This window comes from Odocoileus virginianus, chromosome 24, assembly GCF_023699985.2.
Source record: "Odocoileus virginianus isolate 20LAN1187 ecotype Illinois chromosome 24, Ovbor_1.2, whole genome shotgun sequence".
NCBI classification, from domain to species: domain Eukaryota; kingdom Metazoa; phylum Chordata; class Mammalia; order Artiodactyla; family Cervidae; genus Odocoileus; species Odocoileus virginianus.
Window position 1 is genome coordinate 16,180,021 of NC_069697.1, and position 22,004 is coordinate 16,202,024.

The 22,004-nt window shown below is 38.5% G+C and overlaps 1 protein-coding gene across 4 annotated transcripts in view; it reads right to left on the reverse strand.

Moving 5' to 3' along the window:
* CEP290 (centrosomal protein 290) overlaps nt 1–22,004 on the reverse strand; it is an 89,782-nt gene that overhangs the window by 3,148 nt on the left and 64,630 nt on the right. For 3 of the 4 annotated variants that reach the window (XM_070454301.1, XM_070454304.1, XM_070454303.1), the window contains 10 exons: nt 21,760–21,915; nt 15,934–16,057; nt 11,826–11,960; nt 10,285–10,371; nt 9,448–9,612; nt 8,823–8,945; nt 7,449–7,621; nt 3,715–3,856; nt 2,454–2,527; nt 1,798–1,892 (listed from right to left, as the gene is read on the reverse strand). In XM_070454301.1, the coding sequence (XP_070310402.1) occupies nt 1,798–1,892; nt 2,454–2,527; nt 3,715–3,856; nt 7,449–7,621; nt 8,823–8,945; nt 9,448–9,612; nt 10,285–10,371; nt 11,826–11,960; nt 15,934–16,057; nt 21,760–21,915 (1,274 nt within the window). The remainder of the gene's footprint in view (nt 1–1,797; nt 1,893–2,453; nt 2,528–3,714; nt 3,857–7,448; nt 7,622–8,822; nt 8,946–9,447; nt 9,613–10,284; nt 10,372–11,825; nt 11,961–15,933; nt 16,058–21,759; nt 21,916–22,004) is intronic. The other variant, XM_070454302.1, reaches the window with a different exon arrangement.

Here is a 22,004-nt window from a genome sequence, read left to right on the forward strand (position 1 = left end):
GGACTTGCTGACTGTCAGCAGCATTGACAGCTCTTGGGTACCATGCCTAGTGTCGTACCAGACTGGCCGCTGTGACAGATGCTGTCAGAAGAGGTTTGTGCACGGACTCCTAGTCACCAAAGGAGATGCAGTGCAGTGGCCATCGGCAGAGACTGGCAGGGAACGCTGGAGTTCCGCAGCTTCAGGCTCCATCTGCCTTGGCTGCCTCCTAGTGCTGCAGCCTTGGGCACAGGTTACTTAACCTCTGTGAACCGAGGTAACATGGAGACAGAAGTACTCACAATTCAGGCGCATAAGAATTATAAAATGCGTATAAAACATTTAGCATAGTGTTTGGTACAACTCATAGTTGTACCATGATAGTTGTACATGATCGTCTCGTTGCTGTTTTGTATAAAAGCTACTTGATAGGATACTGAAAAGCTATGTGAAATAGTAAAAAACTGCTCAGATATAAGTTACTATAAATCCTTTGGATCAGAATTTGGCATTTCCATCAAGCTGTCTAGTACAATATGCATACAAACAACAGATTCTTATTATTTGCAGTAGTTAAGTTCTATAACATGAAAAATGAATTAGTGAATTTTGAACCACTGTCCTTAGGGAAAATATACACATATATCTCACATAGATTTTATATCTGAAATCCTGGAAACAACTCATCCTAGAAACAACTTGTTCTATTTTGTTTTACAAGAGAAAACAAGGTTCAGAAGTGTCAGGAGACTGCTGAGCCTGCCCCAGGAGCAGGTATCAGAACTGAGACTTAAACCCAGTCCCGCTGGTCCCAGAACCAGAGGTTCTTGCCCTGTGCGCTCTCCCCAGCGCCGTCTCCACCCTCTGGTCATCCCTGTTTTGACAGCTGACACAAACGCAGAGCGTCACCTTGTTGAATCTCATCTGGAAAATCGTGGATCATAGAACTTAAATTTCTCACTGCTCTGTTTGTGTCTGCAGAAGTACCATACAGGACTGATGTTGGATTACAAGTAAATTGTACTAAGTGAATATGCAAATACAGAATCTGCAAATAATGAGGATTGACTGTTCACTATATGTGTACCCATGTATATACATTACGTGTGTGTGTGTGTGTTAGTTGCTCAGTCACGTCTGACTCTTTGCAACCCCATGAACTGCAGCCCACCAGGCTCTTCTGCCATGGAGATTCTCCAGGCAAGAATACTGGACTGGGTTGCCATTCCCTTCTCCAGGGGATCTTCCCGACCCAGGGATGGAACCCAGGTCTTCTGCATTATGGGCAGATGCTTTACCTCTGAGCTACCAATTGCTTATTAATACGTTACCTATGCACACTGGAATAGCGAAATGATTAGTAACCACTCTGAATGCAAATAGAAACTAGAAGGTTAGACTTGACTTTGTAAAAGGAAAAAAGAAAGGATATAGGCAATGTTTGCTTATACACACATAGTTTTTAAATTAATAACAAGATGAACATAACATTTAGAAGAAAATGTTAAATGGGCTTCAAAGGGCCTATACTAAGAAACTGGAAGCAACAGACCTAGTATTTATTACTTAGCATTGTGTGGTGATAAATCTGTAACATCCGGAAGGGACTCAAGGAGAAAGGTTTGAATACTTGCTTCTCAGTGTTACAAATAAAGGGCTCAATGGGAATACTGCTGTGTGGAGGAAAGAGACAGCTCTAAAAACTTATATCAAGGATTTGATATTTTAGGAAGACAGTTAAATCTGTAAACAAGGCAAACCCTAATTCAAAAACTTGGGTTAGCTAACATGCTATGAGTATGTTAAAAAATACATTACCAGATGTGGTACTTTCAGGTCCATTTTGGTCTCTGTTAATTTCTATCTGATGGATTAATTCTTCTTTTTCTTTTTCCAGCTGACTATTAGCTAATCTAGAACACAATGATAATGTGTTAAAACAAAAACCAGACACTGCACCACAAAATAGGTCTAAGCATTTCTTTAACTGTGTGATATACAGTGCTTAGAACTTGCTAATATTTATAAAGGTAAACATTTGTTCATCTGCTTCAACTACTGCAGTGCTACCATTCTCAAACAGAAATCACAGATTAAAAATCCATGTTTTTCTTAAAACTTTATGTCATTTTCAAGAGTAGTTTTGGAGGGAGAAGCCTCAAAAGAGCATGCTACACAGAGCCCTGGAAATAAAGAATTTTTTTTCTCATTCCATTAATACTTGCCTTTGGAAGCTAAGGTTTAATATATTCTATGCTATTAAGAAAGTAAATTACAGATGACGCCAACATTAGGATCTGGTTTATCCTTTTTATACCATCTATTATATAAAAGAGTGACTGGCATTAGAAGGGTGAAATAAAGCTGATAAACCAATTAGGCAGCAAGGGTGAAAACTCTTAACTCTAGATACAGCAAACCTGGTTGTATTAAAAAATGATTTTTTAAAAAGTAGTCATGAACAAATAATATACCTAAGAACTCGAAGCTCCCGTTGAAGGCCTTGCTCGGTCTCATCACCTTCAGGAACATGTTTGAGAATCTCAATCTGTGCACAGTGAAAAGTTAGAAGACAAAGTTTGACATGGAAATATGGGGTTTTATAAAGATCCATACTTTCAATAAAGAATAATTTTCGAATTTGTGCTTTCAAAAGTATGTATGATTGCACACCTGTGGTGAATCTATCCACTATTCATTCAACAATTATTTACGGAAGAACTACTGCATGCCAGGCACTGTCCTGGGCACACTGGATACAGCAGTGGAACAAACAGGCCAAATGCCTTCCTGCATGTTCCTGTGGTTCTCTCGTTGGTGGGAAGACAGTGAGCATGTGATGTGATGTCATCGGTTTACATTTCAAGATGGAGGAGCCTACTAAAAGTAACAGTAAGACGACAGTGAATGGAATGCAGTGTGGGGATTGGGAGGGTCTGAGGAGCCTGCATTTAAGGAGAGACGTGCAAGCGGGGAGTGAGATATGGGAATATTTGGGCAAACAGTATTCTAAACAAGGGAAACAAAAGCAGGACCCTGAATAAACCAAAAGAGTTTGGTTTGTTCCAAGGACTGAAGGAAGTTAATTTGGCTAGAACACTGAGTGCCAGAGAAAGTGAAGATGAGGCTAGAGAGGAAACAAGATGCCAGGTCATCACGTAGGTCCTTGCAGGCTATGAAAAGAACTTCAGGGTTTTATTCTAGGGTATGGGAACCACTGGAAGATTCTAAGGATGGACTGCTATGATGTGCTTTATACTTTAAAAGGACTACTTGGTAAATACGTGGAGAATATGTCAGGGATAGGGCTTCCCTGATATCTCAGTTGGTAAAGAATCCACCTGGTTCGATTCCTGGGTTGGGAAGATCTGCTGGAGAAGGGATAGGCTTCCCACTCCAGTATCCTGGCCTGGAGAATTCAATGAACTGTGTAGTCTGTGGGGTCGCAAAGTGCTGGACATGACTGCCCGACTTTCACTTAGGGCTTCCCAGGTGGCGCTAGTGGTAAAGAATCTGCCTACAATGCAGGAGACAAGAGGCGCAGGTTCCATCCCTGGGCTGGGAAGATCCCCTGGACTAGGAAACGGCAACCCGCTCCAGCATTCTTGCCTGGGAACTGCCATGGACAGAGGAGCCTGGAGTGCTACAGTCCATGGGGCCATAAAGAGTTGGACACAAGTGAGCAACTAAAAACACACACACATACGGAGAAGGTGAAACAAGGACATTACTTGCCTGTTGCTCAAGGTCTGCTGTATATTTCTTAACTTTCTGTTCCCTCTCTGTTGCTTGTCTTACAAGCTGTTTAAGATCAGTAAGGCTTTTAGTTTTTTTGGCAATATCAGTTTCTAATTCTTTCAACTTGGTTTCATACATTCTAAAAGTATAAAGGGAAAAAATGGTGTAGACATGGAAAACAATTTCTCTTACTGATTTAAAAGCCACTGCAAATTACTGCATTAAAAATAAAGAATATCTTATTATACTGGTTCTTCTGGTCAAGTCTTCTCCTACATATTTATTTAGCATTACATGACAGCAAGGGAGAAGGACCCCTTAATTAACAGGCCAATTAAATTGAGGATTTAGGTGTTTCCCAAGGTTATAAACAAGGATATAACCTGATGAATCTGACCACTGTAAAAAATTAAAATTAATACCTTTTTCAGTCACAAAACTAAGAAACAGAAACTGAATTCATAAGAATATAAAACTTTATATTGCTGGATATTCTCAGGAATATATTTAAAGATAAATAAAGCATTTCTCTCTCTCTCTCTCTCTCTCTCTCTGTCACACACACACACACACACACACGAGTTAATTCAGTTAGAACAAAACCAGTACAACACTCCTGGGAGAGGGAACAGAATGTGTAAAAGTAGGGATAAGAAAAATGGTATCTCTGAATAGATTTGTAACCTTTCAGGAAATGATAGTTCAAATAGTTAAAAAAAAAAAAAAAAGACCCCAAAAGAAATTTCTAAAACACTGAGCCAAAACAGTTTACACAAGCATATTCCATCTTAAAAGAGACAATGTTCATAACATTGAAACTTCTCCAGAGAAAAGAAAAAGAAGAAACACTTTAGCAACAAAATCAGATTAAGGGCAGGACAAAGAAGAAAATGATTATTTCAATATTACATCAAAGTAATGTAATTATCATCAAAGAGTATTTGATAAACCTTAGGGACTTCGACGGCAACACTGTTACCCTAAATAGAAACTGTGGGAGTGGGGAGACCTGCAGTGAAACGCCTGAAGGGCACTGCTGCACTTCACTCACCTCCCGGGTCTAGTGCCAGGAGGCCTTCTCTGACCACCCTCTCTAGAATAGCTCCTGCATCACCCTGCACTGTCTCAGCAGTTGGTGTTACAAAGCCAGACAGAATAGATGTCATTCGTTTACTGAGTAAATAATAGAGCAACTATAAGGATTTCAGTATAAGCATAATGTGTCATGGATACCAATCACTTTGCTGACCTGGGTGTCTAATCCCAGCTGCAGATTTGAGCCATTTTTAATGTGGATTTAGGGATATATGAGGCTACAGACCAGAAGTAGCCTTCTGTCATGTTTTTTTGAAAAGTGTTTAATGAAGGCTTACTCTATGCTCAGTTACCTATGCAGTTTTCAGATTAAAAACACAGAAATGATCTAAAAGGTCTCTCATTACCCTGCTTATTAAATATTTATAAACCCTTTTCACATTCATAATTTTTTTGTGTGCAACTTCACAGATCCCTTTTTAGAAAAGAAAGGACAGGGGATTTATCATTTCCACAGATTTAAAAAAAAACTTGAACTGACAGAAGAACTGTAATTTACTTACGGTCATAGTGAGAAATGTGTGTGTCAGTCGCTCAGTCGTGTCCAACTCTGCGATCCTATGGACTGTAGCTGTCAGGCTCCTCTGTCCAAGGGATTCTCCAGGCAAGAATACTGGAGTGGGTTGCCATTTCCTTCTCCAGGGGATCTTCCCGACTCACGGATCGAACCCACATTGCCTGCATTGCAGGTGGGTTCTTGACTGACTGAGCCACCAGGGAAGCCCCCTCAGCTTTCAAATATTATAAAAAGTCACTTGTTGTTGGGGAGGAAACGGAGGCACATGAACCACCCCACCCCGGCCTCTATCTGCCAGTCCAAGGTACTTGTAGGCGTTGGAGGGCTCCCCTGGTGGCTAAATGGTAAGGAACCTGCCTGCCCACACAGGAGACACAGGTGTGAACTCTGGATCGGGAAAGTCCCCTGGAAGAGGAAGCGGCTACCCACTCCAGTGTTCTCAGCTGGGAAACTCTTGCCTGGTGGGCTATGGAGTCGCAAGAGAGTCACACAACTCAGTGACTAGACAACAGCAAGCCCCAGAAGCTACCTGGCTTTCTGAAGAAACCTAGTTAAAGTAGGCCTTTTAGAAATACATCTGACATAAAGGAGAGTCTAGCATGTAGCAGGTACTGAGAAAATACCTGCTGGGTAAATACATCTCAAAGCAACTCAGAATGTTTTCAGTCCCTCCATGATAGTAGCAGGAAATAAAGGACCGACCAAGAAACCGATCGATAGGCCTGATGGTTGCGAGCCTCTGCTGGCGTTCAAGCAGACAAGAGGAGAGGCTCCTTCTCCCCTTTATACTATCACAGGTACTGCTCCACTCAGCCCTCACATTAGCCCTCTGACAGAAGCAAGGAAACAGCCGTGGGGAGGGAGGAGAGTAGATTCTGAGTACTGTCATTATGATGTTAGAAAGGGCCCCTTCTTCAGGACTGGCTGGGCCCTCTAATCTACCTGTAAAACCTTCCTCCTCAGAGTTGTCTGACGGGGCAAGTGCAGTGAGGCAGGCCCTCTCTGAGACCTGCTGTAGCCTCACAGTGCTAAGATTCCCATCCCAGCTGCAGTGATGGTGACCGCGAACCCACACCCAGTCCGTTCTAAATGGCAGGCAGACATCCAAGGGGGTGCTCAGACGCACAGGCAGAAGGAACTCTAGGAATGTGGTAGGATGAGTCTGCCTTCTGAAATGGGGTCAGCAGATGTAAAGGACACAGCTTCATTCAGGATGATGTTACAGGGAAGGATGCGGGCAGGATCTCACTGGTCTCCACTTCTGTATATACTCCTTGAAGCAGTTGCTTAAGGTTGAAATGAGAATGACACCAAAGCCTTGTAGTGACTCACCGTCACAGTGAACCACCCCCGGTGTAGTGACAATGAACATACGAATATTTACTGGTGAATTCCTACTCCCCTCATTCCCAGAATTAAGAAGTAATGAAGCTAAAACCTGATCCCGGCTGTGTGGCTTCTGCATCATGTGCGCATGTGCGCTCGGTCATGTCCGACTCTTCTGCCACCCCCTGGATTACAGCCTGCCAGTGACTTATAGCCTGAACCTCTTTCATAGCCACAAAGTTTATTTGACAGGCAATAATTACATGCACTTGTAGAAAAGGCTCAAGGGGTGGGAGAAAATCAAGTGCCAGAAAGTAGAGGCTGAAAGACACTAAAACTGTCTGCTGAATTCATCTGTTGAAGGTATTTCAAGACCACGCTGCCCAGAACATAGCTCCAAAACTGCAGCACAGCCTACTCTGGTATGCCACAGCTTGTGACAAGACGGCTCCATTGTGCCTGGCTTATACTTGGGGTAGAAAACGAATGCAGCACAGAGAAAAGCAGGACAAGTTAGGCACTATCAGTCTGGGCTCATGGTTGACAGTAGCTTCAGGAAACTTGCTGGGTTCCAAAACCCTCAGCCCAGCCCCAGCTCTCTCTGATCTGTGCCCTGACACCCCAATTAGTTAAATCTCTTAAGGAAGAAAGAGTAAGGATCATGTTAAAACAAACCATCCAACAGTTCTTCATGAAAGAACTAAGTGAATTAGAATAGTGTCATATTCTTTAAAAACAATAATGGCAGAATTAGAACTGATAAAACTGCAAATGTTAAGCTGCTTGTTCCTACCTTGTAACAACAATTGATTTCCAGCTCTTGCTGTCAGCACCTTCAAGCTGTGGGCCTCTACTCTCTGCCAGCTGTAATCTCTTACCACTCTCTTCTAGTTGAACTGTCATCTTCTCATTTAATATCTCCAAATTATTCTTAGCTATCCGTAATTTCTCTGCAGCTTCAGTTTCCTATCATTAAAAGCTAATTAGTATATTATGCCAACAGGTAATACTGTTCTCATGAATGTAATATATTCAAAATTATCACTACAAACTAGAAAGAAAAATAACCTGAAATTCTAAATGCTGATTAAAAGTCCAATAAAAAATCCAGTATTTTTTTAAACTCTAGAACAGCAATGTGGTGGTCATAATTACAACAGAGCATGTAATGAGGTTATAAAAATACATTTACAATATTTTACTCCATTGTTACTTTGTCATATTTGTTATAATAGTTACAGAAAATGGAATAGTTTATGTCTTTAGATTTTTTAAAAAAGATGTTTGACTCATTAATACCTGAGATATAACTATAACTATAAACTATGTGTAAGCACCACAGATTATTTCCACAATTAAACATCTACATTCAAAGCACAGTATCACACTGGCCTCAAAATGTGTTCAGATTCCATTGTAACTAGTTTAAAAATATTAATTTCAGTTAATGCATTGGATCATACATATAAATAAGGACACATTTGTCTGGGGCAAGGAATATATTCTGTCTCTTAAATAGAAAGGAATCTTACTGTTTAACAAAATAGTTTCATATACTGTCTTGTACATCAAGTGTAATTCATAAATACACATGCATAAATAGTAACGCAAGTAAACCCTGTAGCAGCTCTGTGAAACTGATACACTTAATAGTCCCAGTTTTATAGATGAGGAAACTGAGAGAGAAGGAATAGCAGATTGCCCTCATTCCCAGAATTAAGAAGGAATGAAGCTAAATGGTCCCGGCTGTGTGGCATCTACATATGTGTGCATGTGTGCTCAGTCACGTCCGACTCTTCTGCCAACCCCTGGATTACAGCCTGCCAGGCTCCTCTGGCCATGGGATTGCCCAGGCAAGAACACTGGGGTGGGATGCCACTTCCTCCTGTAGGGCATCTTCCCAACCCAGGGACTGAGCCCTGTCTCCTGCAGTGGCAGGTGAGTTCTTTACCACTGTACCACCTGGGAAGCCCAGCTTCTACATTATACTCCCTGTTAATTTATTTTTTATTTTCAGTGTTCCTCATTATGAAACAATGGTGGGCATAAAACACAATTCCTAAATCTCTTAATATCTATTCTGAATAGGCACTCATCAACTCTTTCATTCAGTTTTCCACAAATGTATTAACATAAAAATAAGTATAGTCAATAATGAAAGTCATACTTTTTTAAGTTCTTTACGAAGTCTGTCATTTTCAGCAACAATTTTCTCTGTGCCTTTGGTTTTTGATTCATAGTGCATGCTCAACTGACGTCCAAGATGAACTTTGAGTTTTTCTAATTCAACCTGGTAATTTAAAAAACTCTACATTATCAAAACGAGGAAATAAATGATGATCCCATAAACTCATAAAACTTAGTTCAACATAGTTTTAGAGATCATATTTCACACAATTAGAATTAAATTCTTCCCTTTAATACTGGTCATCTAGAGCAGAGGTTTCCAATCTTGGCTTAGAATGAGTTGATGACTTAAAAAAAACAATACTAATGGTGGGACCAATCCCATAACTGATCAATCTCACAATTGGGGGTTTAGGCAACTGTATTTAGACACAGTTAATTATTTTATGTTGCCAGAGTGAGAACCAATGGTCTGGAAATAGTAAGATGACCACATGATGCTACTGTAACACTTCAATCATTGTCTCCAATATTTTTTTTCCACATGTGTAAAATATCTGTTCATCCATTAAAGCCACTTTATATACTATATTTAAAACTGTCCTTAAAATTAATAAAAATTATATCAGTATAACATTCTGTACAAACGGCATTAAGAATATTACCTTCAAATTTTCATTTTCCATCTCAATACTAGCCATTTTTTCACTGGTCAATATTCCTGATGCTTTTTTTAGCTGTTCATTTTCCCTTTGGACTTTTTCAACTACTTTTTTCATTAAACCAATGGTTTTTTCTAGTTCTGGGATTGTCTTTCCACTTCTACCAGACTAGGAAAAAATGTTAAATTTTTATTTAATCAAATGTCTTAGAAAGTACAATATAAAGTACCCAGAATACAAGAGGTTTATTATTAAACTCATTGTTGATTCCTAACATTTGAAGCCAAAGTTTGTATTATTTCAACTCATTATAATAACCTTATGAAAGAGGAATTACAATCTTCACTTTACATACAAGAAAATCAACACTCAGAGAATTTGATATTCTTAAACTCATGCAGCTAATAAGAAACAGCTTAAACCCAACATTACTATATTAGCATTATAACTAAGAAGCTGCCATGAATATCATAAAAAGTAGTTACAAAGTGTTAGAATCAGACCAAGAAGCAGTTAGTAGTTACCTCGATGAACAGAAGAAAGAAGATTCCTGGAAGTTAAATGTTTTCAAGGTGTGGAGGGAGATGCAAAGGAAAAAGAGATGGTATAGAGTCCAAGTGGAATAAAAAGCATGTAAGATGTGACAGATGATGAAATTTACTAACTTGAAACAAAGAGAAACCTTAGTAATGTTTTACACTGTACATGCAGCAGAATAAGACTTAAACTAGAGGCACTACTAAAGGCATATCAGTACTGCTATATCCAACCTTTTATTTCACTTCCACCTTATCCCTTCTGAAGCCAAAACACACACATGGCATACTCTTACATACTCACCCCTCTAACGTGGCCAAGTTTCCGCTCTACTTCTGCTTTTTCTTTCTTCAGAAATTCACACATTTCCTTCAAGTCTCTTACCTGATTCTGAATATTAAAGAAACATGTAACAATTTAACACAGTTTTAGTCATTGATAAGGAAAGGCAAACAATTCATCTGAACTACCAGTCTCTTCAACTGTATAGCTTAAGTAAACAAATGGATCTTCCTACCAATAAGAGAATTTTGAACTGTGACATATGTTGAAGTAAAGTGTACTAATACAAGAGATTTTATATATGGATTTAAATATATATTTCCTACATTATTGCCGTTCAGTTCAGTTCAGTTCGCTCAGTCGTATCCGACTCTTTGTGACCTCATGGACTGCAGCACACCAGGCCTCCCTGTCCATCATCATTGCCTTAGTATACAATAGTAAGTTTGAGTTCAGAACTCCTAATTTTAACTGTCCCATAAATTACATATGTAGAACCATATCCACGTGGTACAAAGAAATAAACAATTGCTCTTCTGACACGTTCTAACAGTGTAAAAACCAGAATAAGAAGTAGGACATAGGTTAATTATATTATTACCAGTGGAATTAACATGTTGCTAAAATTCTAAGTGAAAAAACAGAAATGAAACAGCCAGTTGAGAAAAATACTCCAATAAATAGGATAAAATTTCAAAAACCAAAAATAAATTTATTATAAATATCAAAATAAAGTAAAATTTCTAAGAGGCAATTATCCTAAACATTTTTTAAAGACTTTATATTTTAAGAGCTACCCTAATATTTTATTACTTTTTCATCTGAATATTTTGAAATGTGGTAACTGTTAATTAAACAGACCAACTATCATCTTGCCACACACACAGCATTTAAACTTGCCAGTTCTGTTGTCTGGAATCTTTTTTCCAGTATCTGTATGACCCACTTCCTTACCTGTCCCCTCGTTCTCTGCTAAAATATCATTTATTAATAAGGCCTCCCCTTACTACTCTATTTTAAAGAGCAATCCCATATACAGTTGACTGCTAAACAATGTGGAGGTATAACATAGTTGGTCCTCTATATCTGCAATTTCTCTGCATTTGTGGATTCAACCAACCATGGATCAGGTAAAACAGCAGTATTTACTATTGAAAAATATCCCCATATAAATGGACCCTCGTAGTTCAAGGGTCAACCATACCCCTATCCAACACACACACACACACAAACCATGCTTTTTCTTCTTAGCATTTAACATCAGCTGACATACAATATACTGACTTGCTTACCTATTATGAGCCTTCCTGCTGGAATATAAGCTCTACAAGTGCACGAATTTTTCTGATGGCTATTTCCCAGCACATAGAAGAGGACCTGATACAAAGAAGGCCCTCAACAAATAACTGTTACATGAGTGAATGTAGAAAGTGTAAACACTACCATATCTTATGAATATGAGTTTCTGGCTTCTTCATAAGCTAACATGGTAAACATAACAAGTAGGGAGAAAGTTTTCAGGCATTAGATTTTCTAACTGTAATAAAGAATATTAAATTTACCTTTAATCTTGGCAAATCTTTATTTGCTTGTTCAAGCTGAAATTTGAGTTCAATATTTTCAGATGACAACTTCAAGTTTTCCCTCTGGAGCTCTTGTTCTCTTTGATAATGATCATCTGAATCTACTCCTGAAGTCTTCAGGAAAATGAAGTTAGGAGTATTTTTAAGGTGTAGCAAATAAAAGCTGTATAAGACATGCTGGGTAAGAAAACACTATGCTAAAAGGGAACACTGTTCCTCAAAAGAATGAGAAAATTGAAGAGCTCTAGAGAAAACAACCATAAACAAACAAACTCACAAAAGGTAATCAGTCTGTTGAAATTAGTACAGAAAACAAAGTCAGTATGATTCAATGATGTCCACACATATAATTTGTGGTTCTTTCAGTCCAAAATAAAACATTGTTATCTGTTATAGATTGCATTTTGCCCCAACTCCTATCAAACCCCCAAATTCGTTTGTTTAAGTTCTAATTCCCAGTGCCTCAAATGAACTTATTTGGAGATAGGGCCTTTTTAGACATAATTAAGATAAAACAGGGTCACTAGGGTGGGCCTTAATCCAATGTCTGCTGTACTTACACAAAAGCGAAATTTGACACATAGACCAGAAGAGAGTAACTATAGAGACGGGGGAAGCTAGCCGTCTATGAGCCAGGAGAAAGGCCTGAAGGGATCCTCTCCCCAAAGCCTAAATAGAGAAGAAACCAACTCTGCCAATACCTTGATTCTGGGCTTCTGGTTTGCAGAACTGTGAGAATAAATTTCTGTTGCTTAAGGCATCAACTCCTTGGTGTTTTGTTATGGTTGCCATAGCAGATGAATACACAAGCCTACAAAAGGTGCCTAAATTCCTTCCTCCTTTAGAAAGTTATTCCTCATTCCTGGAGCTAAAATAATCACTCCCTCCTCTGAAATCCAGGAACACTTTATTTGCATTTGTTCTGGCATGAATCCACCTTGGGGGGCTATTATCAATGTTCATACTTATTTCTCATTCTAAACTGTACATCATTTGAAAGAGAAATATGTGCTTGGTTACTTTTTACTACAAGGTAGTAAAGATACCACTTATAAGACTGTTAAAGAGCATTATATGAGAAAATTTTGTGAAAGCAACTCAGAACAGTTTTAGTTTTTTCTCTCCCATTCTATTCTCTTGGCTTGATTAACTATCAAGTCAATAATTCCAGAGACATTATTATGATCATCATATTATTATAGACTGATATATTATACATTATTATTAAGGTATAATATTCTATAAATACATTTATTATACCTGGCTCTGTAACATCATTTGAATTAGCAGTAGGTTAAATACATTCTGACACATTCACTCTTTGGTTAAAAAAAAAGTAAAAAAGGAGTAAGTTTTCTTAGGTAAAACAGAGTTAAAGTAAAGAAATTAGAAAATAGGATGTAGAAAAGTAAAGAGATTCTGAGCTGACCTATGATTCTGAGCTGAGAGCGTATAACACAAGCCTGGCAGAAACACTGCATGTATCCACCTGATTTCTGTCTGAGAGAATGTGTGTGCACAGGAATGTAACAGTGGAAAGCAAAAGCAGACAGACATGCTTCATGGTGTCAGTAAACTACAGCAATATGTCCCTCCTTTGTCAGATGATCCAAGTCTACATTCTGGTTTCACTACTGCTAGGGTTAACACTAAGCAAAACCAACCGCCTGTCAGGTCCTCTGTTTCTGCATCTCGAAAGTGAAGGCACTAGGCAGGGTGATTTTAAGGTCTCTTCAGACATGGCAAGCTGTAGTTTCCTATCCCTGAGCTCTTCTGTCTCCCTTACTTCATCTCGTCAGTCTACAATAGCAATTTAATCAATGATAATCAGTACCTCTGATAGATATATACTAAATTTCACTCACAGGAGAGACTAATTCTATCTGATCTTACATGAAGATATTTTTTCAACAGTTCTCCTCACTAAAATACAGATGCAGTTATTCAAGTAAGTGAATGTGGATCATTTTTTTCTTCCTGTTCTCAGAAAACAAAAGGGCTAAGATTGTTCAAATTTTTGGAAAACAAATCTAATAAAACTCATCTATAAAAGTAAAATAAAAAAATTCTTGTATAATCAATTTCAGGGAGACTTAACAAATTGTTCTGTAGAAGGAGAATCTTATTAAAAGGTATACAGGGGAAGTCTCAAATTCTCAATTACTTATCATCAAGTGAAAAAAAAGAAGCATTATGTGCCTGAAAACGGAAATAAGAATTAAGTCATTTTTGCCCATTTTCTCTTAATTTAAATGTCTAATTTAATGATGACTTAAGTGACTAGAATATCCAAGGTGGAAAGGAATGAACAAATGAATGAATGCTATTTGATTTCAACTCAGAACGAACTTCTTACTCTGGACTGCCATGTAAATTGACCAAAAGTAGAGCATATGTAGAAAGTTCATTAACTGTAGAATTAGACCTCCATATAAATCCTAGTTCTGCATCTTCTTGATCACTAGAGATGTTTCTCCAAGCTTCCCAATTCTCTGCAGAGTATTGTGAGAACTATACCTAGGCAATACATATAACTCACTTTTCTCATTATATAAAAAAGTATCTTATAATACAAGGCAAAAAGATCATCAAAGGAACTTGCTATGTATATTAGAATGTTACACAGCATCATAACAGATTTTTTTCAATATTATTCCTTGTAGTGAAATCTGACTTGCAGTGAGATTTTACAACATGCCGAATTAGGAATTTCTAAGGCAAAACGAATACTTCTAAAAGAGCCTTATTTTTGTTATTCTGTTATCTAATCTAATACTTTTTAAGTGAATACCACTAGTAAAACAGAATACTAAAATGAATTAGAGAAATGCACGACCACTAAGTTTTAGAAGGAACGAGTCAAACATTAGGGTTTAAGAAGTTTATTAACAATTAATGCTTTTTACAAATCTGACACAATTTGTTTCCATCTGTACCAGACGCATATGCTACTTGCTACAAGAACACTCAGCCAACAGAGGAATAAAGGACTGCCTGTGCTCAAACCCGGGCTGCTTCGTTTCCTGGCTAGACTGGCGCGCCGGTTTCAGAGGGTGTCTCTGCGCCCTTCTCCGCACGCTGACCCCGTGCCCCCACCCCTGCGGCCCGGCCTTGGTCCTCCCCAGAAGATTCTCCTGGATCCACATGCTTGCTGTGACTCACTTCTTCAGTTATGTGTCCCTTTTCTTTCTCATCTTGCGTAGCTTTCTCTTCTCTGTTTTTATCTTCCTGCTCATCATTTTCACAACAGTCTTCATTAATTTTCTGAACTTTAGGATTTGGATCATTTTCAAAATTGGTGTTAAAATCGGTCAAGGTACCTTCAGTTGACCTAAATGGACTTGATGTATTGTTTGTTCTTGATTCAGATTTATTTAACTCAGTAGTATCTACAATATCTTCTGCTTTGGGTTTTTCTTCATTACTGTAATACTGTAGATTATGTCTAGGTAACTGATGATGTAAGTTGGCACTAACATCTATTTCTTTCTTATTTTTAATTCTGAGTACTGTTATGCGATTGTTTTGGTTCCTGTGTAGAGTGTTCTTTTTGTGAAAAATATTATGCCTGTATTTATTAACACTGGCAGCAAGAGGAGAAAGCGTAGTTGTGTCACATAACAGATTCTGCTTGAAGCAGACAGAAGAAACAGGAAAAGAAAAGGAAAAAAATAATAAAAATATACACACAAATGTTTTAAAATAAGATACAACAAATAATTCTAGTTAATGAGACTTTATAAAGACACACTAGAAATGTATCACATACACAAATGGATACAATGTTATAACATAATCTTCCTAATTTATTTAACTATGTGTGTTTGTCACAACAGAACTCATAACTACATTTAAAATCTACAGAAATCATTTGTAATGAAGTTTTATGCAAAGCATAAGAACCACAAATTTATATTATGTAAAAATAATTAAAGAAGTTAACATATATCTCTACCAAGTAAAAATAAAAGCTGGATTTATTATATTAATATTAATGAGAAGGATCTACTATTTCTAGCCAGATAAAGGCAGAAGTTATTTCATTTTTAAACTTTAGAATTAAAACAATGAAAAGATATGCACTTACTGAAGGCCGAGAGTATGCATCCTTTGAAAACTGCTTTTCTAAAGCATGAAGTTTTTCTTGGAGGTATTTATTTTGCAAACGTAAGTCTTCTATAACAGAATCTCGAGGAAGAGCTTGATGAGTCCTATGAACAATAATCACAGACTCTTTGTTATTTAAACTGCCAACTCTATACTGTTTTATTATATTAAAATATAGAAAAATATATTTTTAACACTGTATTTTAAATTCTACAAAACTTCAAAACTGTGTAAAAATTAAATTGGGATATGACTATCCTATAAAATGATCCTCTACAGATGATTTCATGGCTGGCCTCCTTTAGAGTTAAAAAGAGTATTTTGATTTAAAGAAATGCATTAACATTTGTAAAGAACATACATCTATTTTGGGATTGTGTAAGATAACTGAAAAAATACCTACTATTTTTAAAACATTACATAATAATTTCATAACATTCATGAGCTTCTCAAAAAGTTCAAGGATTTTAATAGGTTCTTAGTGGTGCCAGATAATAATTATTTTTTCAGTTTATACTCATCTGCATGATGTACAAGGCCCTCCACTATCTGGCACAATCACATCTGTTCAACACAGTTGTCCAGGAGTTTTCCCTTACTAAGGCAAATACATCCACTCTTACCCACACAAGATCACTTCTGCCTCTATGTCTCTGCTAGGGTTCTGTTTGCTTGGAATGTCCTTTCTCCCTTTAATAGCTAGATGTGATTCATAAAATTCAGAAATTCACATTTGAACTGAGAGAGAAGACAAGTTGAAGTTATCTTTTATAAAGTCTAATCAATTATTTCAGCTTACTAATCAATTATTTCAGCTTACATAGAGTCATACTATTCATACTAGAAAAAAAGCTATTAAATATCTAAAAATATTAGAAGGTTTCAAAAGTAAAATATTTTGATCCTTCCGAAAACTTCAAAGAAGAATAAAATGATTTGGTTTTATTCTGAATATATGCTTAGACGAAGAAAAACAAGGAAGCTAGGTCCAGACAGTAGCTATAAACAGGTGTCAAAATGAAGAAAAAATTTTCAATCACTTTGTTCTTTACCATCAAGGAAAATTCTGAAGAATTTAAGAAACAATCATTTAGAAGGAAAGGGAATGGAATGTAGGTAGCTCACGAGGACTTTGAAAAGTAAATATTTTGCAGACTGGGACAAAGTTCCGGAATTTGAAATATCAGCACACAGGTGGTGAATTTACCTCTTCCTTTCCCCTAGTATTTCCTAGCCTCAATACAACACAGCTTGAAACATGAAGATGAGCATCAGCAAAGCTTCAAGTTCCAGCTGCAGCAGGAGCAAGGGCACTTAAGAACACTCAATATTCTTAGGCACTGCAAAAATTCTTCCTTATTTTTCTCTCCTACTTACTCTTCTGTCTCAACCCTCAGGCAGTCCCAAGGCAGTGGTGACAAAGGCTGCAAAGGAAATTCATAGGAGCCAAATTGTTCAGGGAGAGGAATCTTCTCCAATTGGTACAGCTGTGATTAGTAAAGGGGGAAGGCAAAGTAGAGACCCCACCACCACACGTCCCCTTTTCTCTTCTCCTGCTGCTGGGTTAGATGCAGAGAGCCCAACAGCTGAAGTGCACAGTACAACCGGGCAACTGAAGCCTCAGATGGGCCTTAAAGTACCAAAATGGGGGGCTTCCCTGGTGGCTCAGCATTAAAGAATCTGCCTGCGAAGCAAGAGACACAAGTTCGGTCCCTGGGTCAGGAAGATGCCCTGGAGGAGGAAATGGCAACCCATTCCAGTGTTCTTGCTTGGGAAATCCCATGGAAAGAGGATCCTGGTGGGCTACAGTTTACGGGGTTGCAAAGAACTGGACACGACTTAGTGACGCAACAGTAACAACTAAAAAGGGAGCCTGAAGGAAACCAATTCTATCAGTGAGAACACAGAAGGAAAAGAGCTCTAGAAAGGAATCTTACAAAGCAGTTAATGAAGTACTGAGCTCACCCCTGGGCATGCATGTATGGATCTGGTCCTAATCAGAACATTAAAGAATCTGAGAACTGACCTAACAGAAGACAGTCAACATCCCAGACTGTCAGCAGGGAGGAGCTCAGGCATAAGAAAGCAAACGAGCCCTGTGAAAGTTTTGAAAACGGTACTGGAACCAGAGCCCACAGAAAGCAGGCTAGAAAACGGGGCTGAGCCTATCCAGACCCACTAAAACAAAAACACTGCATTTCCCCCACAATTCAGTCAGATCCAGAGTCTCAGAATATAATGTTCAGAGCTCAATAATACAATCCATATCATGTGATGTAAAAGAACCAGGAAAATCTCTACTCACATGGGAAAAGAATCACCAGAACTCAAGCTTAAGATAACACACATTTATTATCAGTCCAGTTCATTTCAGTCACTCAGTCGTGTCTGACTCTCTGAGATCCCATGGACTGCAGCACACCAGGCTTCCCTGTCCATCACCTACTCCTGAAGCTTCCTCAAACTCACGTCCATCAAGTCGGTGACGTCATCCAACCATCTCATCCTCTGTCATCCCCTTCTCCTCCTGCCCTCAATCTTTCCCAGCATCAGGGTCTTTTCAAATGAGTCAGCTCCTCACATCAAGTGGCCAAAGTATTGGAGTTTCAGCTTCAGCATCAGTCCTTCCAGTGAATATTCAGGACTGATTTCCTTTAGGATGGACTGGTTGGATCTCCTTGCAGTCCAAGGGACTTTCAAGAGTCTTCTCCAATACCACAGTTCAAAAGCATCAATTCTTCGGCGCTCAGCTTTCTTACTGGTCCAACTTTCACATCCATACATGACTACTGGAAAAACAATAGCTTTGACTAGACGGACCTTTGTTGGCAAAGTAATGTCTCTTCTTTTTAATATGCTATCTAGGTTGGTCATAGCTTTTCTACCAAGGAGCAAGCGTTTTTTAATTTCATGGCTACAGTGACCACATGCAGTGATTTTGGAGCCCAAAAAACTAAAGCCTCTCCCTGTTTCCATTGTTTCCCCATCTATTTGCCATGAAGTGATGGGACCGGATGCCATGATCTTAGTTTTCTGAACGTTGAGTTTTAAGTCAACTTTTTCACTCTCCTCTTTCACTTTCATCAAGAGGCTCTTTAATTCTTCTTCTCTTTCTGCCATAAGGGTGGTGTCATCTGCATATCTGAGGTTATTGATATTTCTCCTGGCAATCTTGATTCCAGCTTGTGCTTCATTCAGCCTGGCATTTCACATGATATACTCTGCATATAAGTGAAATAAGCAGGGTGACAATATCAACCTTGACGTACTCCTTTCCATATTTGGAACCAGTCTGTTGTTCCATGTCCAGATCTAGCTGTGACTTCTTGACCAACAAACAGATTTCTCAGGAGGCAGGTAAGGAGGTCTGGTATTCCTATCATTTTAAGAATTTTCCACTGTTTGTTGTGATCCACACAGTCAAAGGCTTTGGAGTAGTTAATAAATCAGAAGTAGATGTTTTTCTGCAACTCTTTGGCTTTATCAATGATTCAACAGATGTTGGCAATTTGATCTCTGGTTCCTCTGCCTTTTCTAAATCCAGCTTGAACATCTGGAATTTCATGGTTTACGTGCTACTGAAAGTTCACTTGGGGAATTTTGAACATTACTTTGTTAGCATGTGAGAGGAGTGCAATTATGGGGGAGTTTGAACATTCTTTGGCATTGTCTTTCTTTGGGATTGGAATGAAAACTGACCTTTTCCAGTCCTGTGGCCACTGCTCAGTTTTCCAAATTTGCTGGCATACTGAGTGTAGCACTTTAATAGCTTCATATTTTAGGATCTGAAATACCTCAACTGGAATTCCATCACCTCCACTAGCTTTGTTCGTAGTGATTCTTCCTAAGGTCCACTTGAATTCACATTCCAGGATGTATGGCTCTAGGTGAGTGATCACACCATCATGGTTATCTGGGGTCATGAAGATCTTTTTCGTATAGTGCTTCTGTGTATTCTTGCCACCTCATCTTAATATCATCTGCTTCTGTTAGTTTCATACCATCTCTGTCCTTTATTGTGTCCATCTTTACATGAAATGTTCCCTTGGTATCTCTAATTTTCTTGAAAAGATCTCTAGTCTTTCTCATTCTGTTGTTTTCCTCTATTTCTTTGCATCGATCACTGAGGAAGGCTTTCTTATCTCTCCATGCTATTCTTTGGAACTCTGCATTCAAATGAGTATATCTTTCCTTTTCTCCTTTGCCTTTCACTTCTCTTCTCAGCTATTTGTAAGGTCTTCTCAGACAATCATTTTGCCTTTTTGCATTTTTCTTGGGGATGGTCTTGATCACTGCCTCCTGTACAATGTCATGAATGTCCATAGTTCTTCAGGCACTCTATCAGATCTAATCCCTTGCATCTATTTGTCACTTCCACTGTATAATCGTAAGGGATTTGATTTAGGTCATACCTGAGTGGTTTTCCCTACTTTCTTCAATTTAAGTCTGAATTTGGCAATAAGGAGTTCATGATCTGAGCCACAGTCTGCTCTCAGTCTTGTTTTTGCTAACTGTATAGAGCTTCTCCGTATTTGGCTGCAAATTATATAATCAATCTGATTTTGGTACTGACCATCTGGTGATATCCATGTGTAAATTCTTCTCTAGTGCTGTTGGAAGAGGATGTTTGCTATGACCAGTGCGTTTTCTTGGCAAAACTCTATTAGCCTTTGTCCTGCTTCATTTTGTACTCCAAGGCCAAACTTGCCTGTCACTCCAGGTATCTCTTGACTTCCTAATTTTGCATTCCAGTTCCCTATGATGAAAAGGACATCTTTTTTGGGTATTAGTTCTAGAAGGTCTTGTAGGTTTTCATAGAAACGGCCAACTTCAACTTCTTCAGCCTTACTGGTTAGGGCACACACTTGGATTACTGTGATATTGAATGGTTTGCCTTGGAAACGAAGAGATCATTCTGTTGTTTTTGAGATTGCATCCAAGTACTGCATTTTGGACTCTTTTGTTGACTATGATGGCTACTCCATTTCTTCTAGGGTATTCTTGCCCATAGTAGTAGATATATTGGTCATCTGAGTTAAATTTGTCCATTCCAGTCCATTTTAGTTCCCTGATTCCTAAAATGTCGATGTTCACCCTTTGTCTCCTATTTGACCACTTCTAATTTACCCTGATTCATGGACCTAACATTCCAGGTTGCTATGCAGTATTGTTTCTTACAGCATCAGACTTCCATCACCAGTCGCATCCACAGCTGGGTGTTGCTTTTGCTTTGACTCTGTCTTCATTCTTTCTGGAGTTTTTCTCCATTCTTCTCCAGTAGCATGTGGGCACCTACCAACCTGGGCAGTTCATCTTTCAGTGTCCTATTGTTTTGCCTTCTCACACTGTTCATGGGGCTCTCAAGGCAAGAATACTGAAATGGTTTGCCCTTCCCTTCTCCAGTGGAGCATGTTTTGCCAGAGCTCTTCACCATGACCTGTCTGTCTTGGGTGGCGCTACACGGTATGACTCATAGTTTCACTGAGTTAGACGAGTTTGTGGTCCATGTAATTGGTGTGATTAGTTTTCTGTGACTATGGTCTTCATTCTGTCTGCCCTCTGAAGGACAAGGATAAGGGGCTGCTGGAAGCTTCCTGATGCGAGAGACTGACTATGGGGGAAACTGGGTCTAGTTCTGACGTGCAGGGCCATGCTTAGTAATTTCTGACTAAGAGTTACTGCAGTCTCTTCAAGTAGACTAGTAAATTCCTAAAGGACTTGTCTTGAACTTCCTGTGTTACCCAATACCTTTTATGGTATATGTATGGTTTAATATATGCTTCTGCATGTCAGTGTATTAGCTTACCTCATATATGATATGTCGTTTTCTAAGTCAAGATTTCTCTTTTTCAATTCTTCTAACTCTTTTTCTGACTCCAATGCTCGCGCTGCCATAACCTGATCAACAGTCAGGCCAGTTGTTTTCAGTTTCCTTTGCAGGGTAAGTTTCTCTTTATCAGCTCTGAGGGATTTAATACAGAATCATGAAAACGTACCATTCACTGTTTGGTTTATTCAATTTATTAAATTGCAGCCTCCTTATTATAAGAC